This window comes from Girardinichthys multiradiatus, chromosome 21 (assembly GCF_021462225.1).
Source record: "Girardinichthys multiradiatus isolate DD_20200921_A chromosome 21, DD_fGirMul_XY1, whole genome shotgun sequence".
NCBI classification, from domain to species: Eukaryota; Metazoa; Chordata; class Actinopteri; order Cyprinodontiformes; family Goodeidae; genus Girardinichthys; species Girardinichthys multiradiatus.
The window spans coordinates 35,269,586-35,280,521 of record NC_061813.1 but is presented as its reverse complement, the minus strand read 5'-3'; the positions used below and the strand labels follow the sequence as shown (position 1 = coordinate 35,280,521).

Below are 10,936 nucleotides of genomic sequence, written 5' to 3'. Positions count from 1 at the left end.
CTTGTACTGAAATTCTGAGGTATACAGAGTGAAAGGAAATGATGAGAACACAGTCCCCAGTGGTGCTCCTGTGCTGCTGACTACCTAGTTAGACACATAACATTTCAGTTTCACAAACTGTGGTCTGTTTGTCAGGTATTCTTTGATCCAGGAGATTGTTGAGGCCTCCACCTGAATCTTCTGGAGTTTCTGACAATATTTTCAGATAAAAAAATAAAAAGTGACATTAAAACCTAAATTTTAAAAAACACTGCAGGGCCCATGCAGCAGCAGCAGGTGGTGGTACTGTTCACATTAACAATATAGCACAATACAAAAGATGATGATTCTGGGCACGGCTAGTGATGAAACCTAAATAATAATAATCTTTGATATTAATTGTAATTTTACTTATTGCTTCAGGAAAGACCTTAATACCCATGTCACACTATTGCGTATTAGTCTTTCTTTTTAGTGGAACAGTTATACACAATGCCATTGAAACATAAAGGTCTGACATCGCCATATTTCACATTAGATATTGTGGCATGCAAAATTTGATCACCAGTTAAGCTTGGCATCCAAAGGGTTTTTACATATTGAAAAATTCTGCTGCGTCATTGCTACCCCTCTTACTTGTGCATCATGGCTCAAGAATTGTCACAACACACATATAACCTGATAATATTGCTTATCTCTGCACTACTACTACAACCTTTATTTGCAAGAAGTCGTACCGGGCATTTTGCCTAAATCCCCCAATCATAGAAGGACCCAAGGTTGGTAAAGATTACTCACTATGGAAAACAGCTAAAAAAACAATAAAACCATATACTAAGAGTAAAAAGTCTTAAAACAGAGGCCATTAGTCCGTTGTTGAACATTTCCCAACACCCAAGCCCAAAGACAAATTATGCAGGATAAGAAAATGTGTTTGTCCTCTATCAGAGAAAGCAGCTCTGCCATCAACTGTCTCTCTGATCCAGTGCTGTGCTTAATAAGTTGGACAAGTCGGCCATCCTTATTAGCTTTGGTTTGGACATTGCAGAGTTTAGGTTCTGACCAAGGTTTAAATCAATTTTAGAACTTCCAGAGTACTTTACACTGGTAGATGTCTCTCTTGACCTCACAGAAGTAAGCAATTCCTATGGAAGACTGCATAAGTCTATTTCTGATTAATTATCTTCTTAACAAATCTTTGAGATTTGAGCAAAAAAGAAAGAGCAAACGCTCTTGGGAAATCACTTATCAGCTTGTATTAAATTCAGTATGTCATAATTGCAAGTTAAAATCTGGAAATGAAGACACCTTTGGGGTTTTTCATTAGCTTGGCATCATGCACTGAATCTCGTTTTTTCTACATAATTACCAGGGGAATGTCTCTGACGTAATCTGCTATCACTACATTGCTGGTTTCTTTGCCGCTTTCTAAAGAAAATAAACAGAAAACAAGTTAAAATCTCCACTTGGTCCTGTTTTATTTGAGCATTCAGCTTGTAGCAGAGATGAGTCAAATATCATGCTCGAGTGAAGACATTTCTCATTTTATCCCAGCCCTTTTGGCTGCCTGCTGTGGAAAATTATCTTGCTTATCCTGGTAAATGACTTGTTGACACTAGACGTCAGGGCCAGTACTGCAGCTCAGCAAATATCTGGTCATGCTGAGGAACCTGAAACCTGGAGCTGGCAGCAGGTAATAAAATAATTCTTCAGCTACTGTGGCAGCTCTGGACTTTAGGCTTTAATCACCAAAGACCATTAATAAACAACCAGTGAATGTTTGGTGATTTTTAACAAAACGTTTTTAAAATATTGGGGATTTTTCAGTCTGTTAAAAATGAACAATGGTTAAATAAACAGACAGTTTTAAATATTAACACAGGAATACTCTGCAATAATCAAGTATCCACTCTGCTCAGTCTTATGGCCTTAAGATCAATGCGGACAAAAAGAGGGTGCTCACAATAGATTGTTGGCTCACTGGTGAGAGAGAGTAGAACAGATCCACAATCAAATTAAGTCTGTAGCTTCATTATTCATGATCCTGCAGAGAGAAATCACATGCATAGCTCTTCTGCACTTTGACATTTCACCTATCCTTCTCAGTTTATCTGAGACCTGGACTATTCTCAAAATGACTTTGAAAAACTTGTTTTTATATGCTTTGTCTCAGTCATATCCTTAGAGTTTCTCTCCAAGACTCACAAGAATTACACATGACACCAAACAAGAAGGATGCAAGCAGCAATCAAGTATTCAGGAACACACCCAGCAACACAGATTGTAGAGTTTGACCACATCTAGCATAGATCAAAGCCAAGCATGCAGTTTAAATATAATTTTCACTTGTAGAAAGTGTGAACAGTAAAGAATTTGAGACTTTTGTTACTCAGAGAACAATAATAAGAAAACATCTTAAACTCAATTAACACTTATTCATGCTCACATACAAGCTACATCTACCACAGATTTAAAGCTAGCTGTTTAAGGAAGTTAGAGGAGTAAGTAGAAACTAGTTTAAGCCATTGCTTCAACAGTTGTAGGATTGTTTATACATTCGTCACGTAGAGAAGGACCTGTGAGAAGAGACAAAAAACAGCGATGAAACTGATAATCAAGTTTTTGTTTTCATGTTTACATACAAGCTATCATTGTCATTGCAGCACAGCTAGCAGCCACAGGAAGGTAGAATAGTACTCCTATGACACTGTTGCTGTCCAGAGAAGAAAAGCTATAGAATAAAATAATAAGCAGTTTTGATACTGTTGTTGGTAAGAAGAAGGTATAGCAAGGACGAACAATCCACTCGATATGTTGAATATATTAAGCATGTGCAATAGGTACTTCAAGCTTTCAAATTGTGCAACACCTTTTTAGGCATATGTCACAATTAAAATGTGTTAACTTGCCGAAGGACATGCAAATATTGTACATTTTTTCAATAAGGTAAACTGCTGAAAGTTGAAATTGAAACTTGACTTGTCTTGTTTACAGACATTCAGCACAAGCAGTGCGGCAGTGAGTTTGAAGTTCAAATAAACTGTTGCTCTAATATTAGTTTAACACTTTATGCGATTATTTTTATCTATTTCTTGACTGTTTGCAATGTGGCAACAATCTGGCGTGAGAATTATTATGCTGTGCTTTGCAGTTTTCATGAAATGTGTTACTAAAAAAATAAAACAGCGTCATGATAACGGTTTTGGCAGCAGTCTTCTTTGATTTTTTCATTACCATATATTTTAGGAGTACAAGAACATGTGCAAACGTTTTCCTATTGATGCAGGCTTTCTTCAAGTCTGGTTGTATCCTAAAAAAAAAACTAAAAATCCTCACTGATTAAATTTTTTTACACTCTTTCCAAAATATACTACTTTCATCTTTGTAAGGATACACAACAAAGGTGAAGAAAATATCTGAAATAAATTGAATGAATAGTCTTTAAATAACATTTTAACAAATTATAAATGAGAAATGTATACAAAGGTTGGTAACCTTTCTTAAGTGCAGGTCTGAGCCCCACCCATTGCACATCATTATGTGCTAATTGCTAACTATATCAAGTGAACAGATCAAGTGATTTATTTAATCAGATCTGAATACAATGATTTCTGCTGGACCAAGTAATCTAACTGGAAAACTTAGAGAACTTATTTTTCTCTAGGGTTTAAAAACATTAACTGTTATAAATTGTTGTGGATTTTCTAATCAAAGTGGGAGAGAAGACAACTCATTAACAAGAGAAAGACCGGACTTTGTCTTTATAAGTTTATTCAAAGGCATACAGCGTTTGAAGACCCTGTCATTGAGCTTAGTCAGAGGAACAGAGCCCCGAACAAAATTTACAAACAGTTTTTATACCACTATGTGGATGCTATCTCAACTTAAAAGAGTCGTGAAATATGGCCCCCAGACCCTCCCCGGGTCAGAGGTAACAAAGTTATTTATGAGGGAACCCATCTACCATCCCTTGAGATATAACACTTCAGGGAGTGTTAACCATAAAACTCTCCTGATAATGAATTTAAAGCCAATCTCCTCTAAGTAACAAAACACAGAGGTCATAGGTGAGAGAGGTAAATAGAAGGTGAGAGCATTAAAATAATTTTCCACAACAGATGGTAGCTGTTTTTACAAAAGAAGACAGGCATTCAAGGTTGAGCAGAACTACACACAAAAACACATGTACACACACTGAGCTGAAACCTCAGCCCGGGTTCCCCTTTGAGGTGAACTTGCTAACCCCAGGTGCCGAGTCTGATCTGCTGAGCCTCAGGTATTGCAGGTGACAACAGCTCAGTTGTGGGGAAAATGAAAGTGCAGCTGTGATTTTTGGACTGTGGTACTTCCAAGCATGCAAGAAGTAATTAAAAAAAAGAAAAACCTTGCTGGTGCTGAACACCACAACATCTCCCCACCCCCCATCAACTATTAAAAACAGCTGAAAACTATTGTGCTATTTGTCACACTAATTAAAAAGAGATGACACTGAAGTCTTGTTTCAGGAGCAGATAATAGGCTCTGGTGATTGAAGCAAGCGATTACAGCTCCAGCTTCTTCAAAGGTGCTGTATGTTCAGTCTGAAGCACCAGTTTGGTGTAGACAACAAGCATTATCTTGTTTTTCCTGGCTGACTGACTCACCGTCTGTGGAGACTAAGAGAGCAACCATCTGTGGTAATACTGTGACAATTATAAGTATTCTGTTTCCCTATCTTTTCATTCTCATCTGTCAAAATACAGCATTGTTCATGATTTAAAAGCCTCGGTTCTAAGATCCGTTCATAAATTTTAACTGAATTCATTTATGTTTATAGTTTTCTACATTAACATTTTAGTTAAATTCTAATTCCCGGCTTAAACTAGTTTACTTTCATGCTGGGTTCTTCAAAAACATAGTTAAATGTTGGAACATAAAGTCATTGGTCATTTGGCATACTATTTGTCCCTGCACATTATATTGGCAATCAGATATCTCTGCTCAGAAACACTGTAAATTAATAGGATTAGAATTGCAAAGAGCGACTCTTCTTCACATATATTTCTGGTAATACTGTCAGAAAGCAAAATAGTCATTCATTTGGAACAAATAGACAACAATTTCTGTCATGTTATGCACCACAAAGTTGATGCCCATCTTTAACAAAATGGTAATTTCATTTAGTTACAAACACAACTCACAAAATCTCAGTTGCAAGACAAATGCCCTGTTCATTTAAGTACCTTTACATATTTCATGATCAGAGAAAAAAGAGAGAAATGTCCTCTGCCACAAGTAGATACATTTTTACCGAAAGTTTTTAAAGGAAATTTAAAGACTTTAAAGGTTATATGTGTATGTCTTGTCCTGAAGGGGAGATCTCAGAAATCTTTTCTACAGAAGTTCTATTTATAATTTAATTTTGTCCCTAAAGTTTTTCCATTTGCAGCAGTTGTTCATTACCAAATAGAACATCATTTAAGGTTGCCAGGAAACGTCTAGTAAAAACATAACATTGAATGGATAACATTCTCCAAACAGTTGATGCTACTTACAAACACAGTCATTTAAATAATATGTATGAAAGACCACATGGTAAAGGTATGTGTTATTTATCAAGACATTTTTAAACAAATAGTCCCTTATCCCATGACTAAAGTCAATTCCACTTTGATGTTGTTGAGCTGAGCTTCAGGCCCCGCCCCTTTCTTGCTGAGTGCAGGTCTGGGTGTCTCCCACCCTGGTGGCAGCAGCCTGTTTTCTCCAGGTGGAGATGATTAAATAAATTGTTTGGAGGTACTCTCTAACACATGAGCTGCTGATAATGTGTGAGAGAGGTGCTGGAAAATGGACACTGCAGGACTGAGAAACCTTGTTTCAAGGAAAGGAAGGAGCCGGTGAGCTGCAGACTGTTCTTGAATATATGTAGAAACTGATATTTAATGCTTTAAATATATTTGTTTGATTTTTGGGTGTAATTTGGGATGTTATACTTAGTTTCAAGAATATTCATAATCATTTAAAGGGCTAATTATTTTGATCATAATTAAATGTGGTTTATTGGGTTTTTGCTTAACCCTTTTTGTGTTTTCTTTGTGTTTAAGGTTTTTCACCTATTGTGACCACCTGTGAACTTTAAAAATAAAGGAAAGGAGGAAAAGAAAAATTGTTTCTGGGTCACTGAGTGAAATCCAGTTAGAATCCTATTGAAGCAAGCTGCCTTTTCAAGTGGGGGAAACCTGCAGTGTAAGCCCAACAAAAGTGTGAACCACTTGACAGTGAAAAACCGGTGAAGGATTGAAGCAGAAACCCTGTTGGAAATCAAAATGGCTGACTCAAAGCTACTGGAGCAGCTTAAAACAAACAGAACATCTACAAAGAGATTATTCTCCCGGATGGCTAACAACATTGTTCGAATGCATGCCATGATGTCTGAAGAGGAGCTCAGAGGCAGCTTTAAGAAACTTGTAATGGAGGCTAATAAAGTTATGGAAGCCAATGAAGATGTGGAGGCTCAGTATCTTGCAGAGGCAGACTTAGAAGATTCTGGAGAAGTTCCACAGTTGAGTGAGCTGCAATAGGCTGACATTGAGAAAACGTCAAGTGAATGTGAAGTGAAGCTGAAGGACCTTGTCCAGAAGACACTGTGGGCAAACTATGGTGAAGAGGAACTGACAATGATGGTGAAAGCTGCAGAAGAGAAAGTGAAGAGTGTGGCGTGTTTTGATTCTGGTGGGAATAAAGAGGCTTTTGACTTCATGTTCGACTACATGGAAAGATTGGTGAAGAAGGCAAAGAAGCAGTACACACAGTGGAAGTGCTGGGCCCCTCCAGCTGAGCAGAAGGATTTTAATTTGCATGTAAGAGAGTTTGAGCAGATTGTTCCAAAGTTAATGTCCAGAAAGGCAGAGTTTATTGAAGTCGAGGCTAGAGAAGATGCTTGGAGAATTGCAAGCGCATCTCCCATCAGCTACCCAACATCAGCCATCAGATTGAAGCCAACCTCCCTCCTCAAGTTTACTGGCATCAGGTGAGATTTTCATTGCTGGAAAAGAGACTGGGAGGCGCTTCAGAGTCAAGTCGAACCCACCGGGTCAAAAGAAGTTAAAAAGTTCCAGCTCATTAACAGTTTGGATGAGAAAATAATAAGAGAGCTTCGACTGGTGACCTATAAAACAGCAGATGACATTTTTCGTGTACTGGAGAACAGGTTGGGATCCCAACCAGCTATTGCTATTGAAATAGTTGAGGAGTTCCAGAGATTTCCACATGTCAAAAGTCACCAGCCCAAGAGAATTGTTGAGCTAATCCAAGTTATTGAAAAGGCCCTAGAAGATCTAAATGACCTTGGGGACATTGGTGCTTTAAAAAATCCTCTAGTGACAAAGTCCATTGAAAGCAAACTTCCTGATGCATTGAAGAAAGAGTGGCTTCCCTTTGTAGCTGAGAGGATAAGTAAAAAACCAGAGAAGCGCTTTGACAATGTTCTGGCCTTCCTCAAGAGTCAGGAGACTACTTATGAGAAGCTCGACCAACAGAGGGATGAGGACTCACAGAGAAAAGAAACTCGACCCGAGCAGAGGCAAGCAAGGACTAGAACCTCAAACCAGTCAATCAGCCATACATCAGGGTGTGTTGTCTGTGGGGACATCAAACACAGAAAAAATCTATACTTTAAGAAATTCCTTGTGCTTAATTTTAGAGTGAAGAAGGATGCAGTGCGGAAGTTGGGAGCCTGCTGGAAATGTCTGGAAGTCCACAATGCTGATGATCACTGCAAAACTTAATTTTTGTGTAAAAATTCTGAGTGTGAGAAGAGAGGCATAGACCACCATTACTCTCTATGTCCAAATGCTGAAACATCTAGAGACAGCACAATCCAAAGGAGGAACAGAAGTGGAATAATAGGAGGTAATAACAGGACAAATTACACTGAAGCTCAAGAAGAATTATTTAAAAAACTCAAAATGTATTTTGCAACACAGCATCAAGGATCTCCCATGTTGCAAAAAGTTACTCGAGTCTTCTAGAAGAGAATGAACTAACAGAATGGACTGTCATAATGATGATTCTGGAAGTCACAGCTAATGATGGACAAAAAATTGGGACACTGATAGATCTAGCTTCTGACACAAATTATATCACTCATAAGGCAGCAGCCCGACTAAATCTCAGAAGTAAAGATATCACGCTTGTGGTCCATGGTGTAGGAGGCATGAAAGTCTCTGTTAAAACAAAACGATACCTCCTGAAAATTTGTATCCGTAGCTCAAGAGGCACTTTCACGTCCCATCAACTGGTTTCTTATGGGCTAGACAGTATTGCAGATATCCATAAGCATGTGTCTCCAGAGAAGCTGCAAAAGTTCTTCCCAGGCATCCCACTCGGTGACCTGGTAAGGCCAAAAGAGATTCACCTCCTTATAAGCCACAAAGAGGGTCAGCTCGCACCACAGAAAATCTGCACTGTTGGGGATCTTGTGTTGTGGGATGGACCATTGGGAAAAACAGTTGCTGGCACCCATCCTGAGTTGTTTGAAGAAGTTACTCACACATCACAAACACACTTTGCAAGGTCTATGAGAACTGCTGCTGTGAAGTATGAGGAACATATTTGTGTAGCCCCAAGTTACTATCCACAAAACCAGCAAAAATTGATTACCTTTCAACCTCCAGTTGCCTCCAGACACAAGTCCAGTTGTCCAGCTACTACATCCAGGTTCCTAGAGTGGTGGAAATGGGACAGCATTGGTGCCAGCTGTGTCCCAAAATGTGGAGGTTGCTGCTGTGGGAACTGCCAGCCAGGAGGAAAAGAAATTACCCTTGCTGAAGAAAGGGAGCTGGATGTAATAAAGTGTGGGCTCACGTATGTAGTTGCTGATGACCATAGTGAGAAGCCTCATTGGCATGCCAAGTATCCCTGGGTAGAAGATCCAGCCACATTACCAAGTAACAGGAGTGCAGTTGAAGCTACATTTATGAGGATTGAGAGACAACTGGCTAAGGAGCCAGAGTGGAAGGCCGCATGTGCAGCTCAAATTCATGAGATGGTTGAGCGCCGAGCTGCAATGAAGTTGTCTAAAGATATCTTGGATATATGGACTGGTCCAGTATGGTATATCAGCCACCTTATTACACCAAACCCGTGCTCTGTCACAACTCCAGTAAGGTTGGTCTGGAACAGTAGTCAGAAGTGCAAAGGGTGAGTTTAAATGATCTCCTGCTAAAAGGCCCAGATGTGCTAAATTCAATCCGTGCTGTGCTTCTCAGGTTTCGAAGTGGAAGTTTTGCAGCTCTGGGGGACAAACGGAAGATGTACAATTCAGTGTGGATTGAAGACCGAGAGGTGCACCTGCATAGGTTCCTCTGGCGTGACTCTGAGGAGGAGGAGCTAGGTGAATTTGCAGTCACAAGAGTCAACATTGGCGATAAGCCAGCAGGTTGTATTGCTCAACTTGCCCTAAAGGAAATGGCAAATCTCCCACAGTTCAGCCATTTTGTGGAGGAGCGTCGAGTAATAGAGGAGCATAGCTATGTTGATGACCTTTTGGCCTCTCATAACAACTTGAACCAGGTCAGACTCATCACAAAATATGTTGAGCAGATCTTAAATGCAGGGGGGTTTGAATTGAAGCCATGGGTCTTCTCTGGTCAAAGTGGGAGGCAGACTGCTGGGAAGCAGAAACTGGAGGCTGCTCCAAACATTATGATTCTGCTGAATCAGATTGGAGAGGAAGAAAACAAAGCTCTTGGCCTTGGCTACATCTTGGAAGATGATAGCCTCCATGTCATGGTTGGAATAAACTTCTCAAAGAGAAAAAGGAAAATGAGACTCGGCAAAGACCTTCAACTGTAGCAGATGAGAGCTCAGACACCAAACCCACTGACACGACGAGAATTACTCAGCCAGGTTTCCGGGCTATATGACCCAATTGGTCTGACAGCGCCTGTCAAGCAGAAAGGGGCCATTCTGGTCCGTAGAGCATTTCAGGAGGCTAAGCATAGAACCATTAAAGACAGTTGGGACCTTGCACTCACAGAAAAGCTTAGAGCAGATGCTATCAGTCTCTTTGAAGAATATGCTCAGCTGAGTAAGGTCAAGTTTCTGAGAGCTCTGACACCAGTGGGTGCACCTGATGAAACTGATGCAAATACCTTTTCTGATTGCAGCAAGCAGGCTTATGGTGCCATTCTCTACCTGCGTTGGGCATGTGATCAAGGCCCAATAGGAATACTTGTGAAGTCTAAAGCTAAATTGACACCCTTAGACCACAAGGGGGAAGCAGTCAAGGCAGAGCTGTGTGGAGCAGTATTTGCTGCCCGCTTAAAGATGTACTTTGTGCAACATTGTCCTTTTTTGCTAAAAGGATTGGAGAAATCCAAAATAGTACACAACCGCAGGATTGGTGGTGGATCCTTGTCCCCCTGAACATTGCTGATATCATTACTCGTGGGTGTGGTTTAAAAGATTTTGAGAAAAATTCAGCATGGCAGCGAGGCCCAGATTTTCTGAGTTTACCAGCTGATAAATGGCCAATTAAATCTCCAAAGGATGTTTCATCAGCTGCAAGAGAGACTGTTGGAAAGATGCAGAAAAAATCATTTGCTGCTGTACTTACAAGAGCTCAGAGAAAAAAAGAATCCCCAAATCTAGAGCTTCGGAGACCACCTGCTGGCACTACAGTCAAGAACCTGGTAGATGTAAGACGATTCAGCAGTTTGACTTGACTGATCCGGACAATTGCCCAAGTCTGGCGGGCTGCAAAATGCTTTGCAGGCCAGAAAAGGTTCATGAGGACCCCAAAGTGGGAGGCAGTGTCATTAGCTGGTGTCATTACTGTAGTAGAGCACCAAGATGCTTTAAGAGATCTTTTTCTTGCTGCACAGAAGGGCGTCACCTTTCCAGCCACCACAATAGACCATTTGGTGGTCTACCAAGAGGAGGAATCTGGGCTTCTGGTTTGTGGTGGAAGAGTCCA

The 10,936-nt window shown here is 40.1% G+C and overlaps 1 protein-coding gene across 1 annotated transcript; it reads left to right on the top strand.

The window, feature by feature from the left end:
* The first annotated feature begins 5,746 nt into the window (after window positions 1-5,746).
* Window positions 5,747-10,293, top strand: LOC124858335. The gene is made up of 2 exons (XM_047350331.1): window positions 5,747-5,855; window positions 6,063-10,293. Exon 2 carries the CDS (start codon window positions 8,021-8,023, stop codon window positions 9,161-9,163), a length of 1,143 nt encoding a protein of 380 aa, XP_047206287.1. The 5' UTR covers window positions 5,747-5,855; window positions 6,063-8,020; the 3' UTR covers window positions 9,164-10,293.
* The last annotated feature ends 643 nt before the right edge of the window (window positions 10,294-10,936 follow it).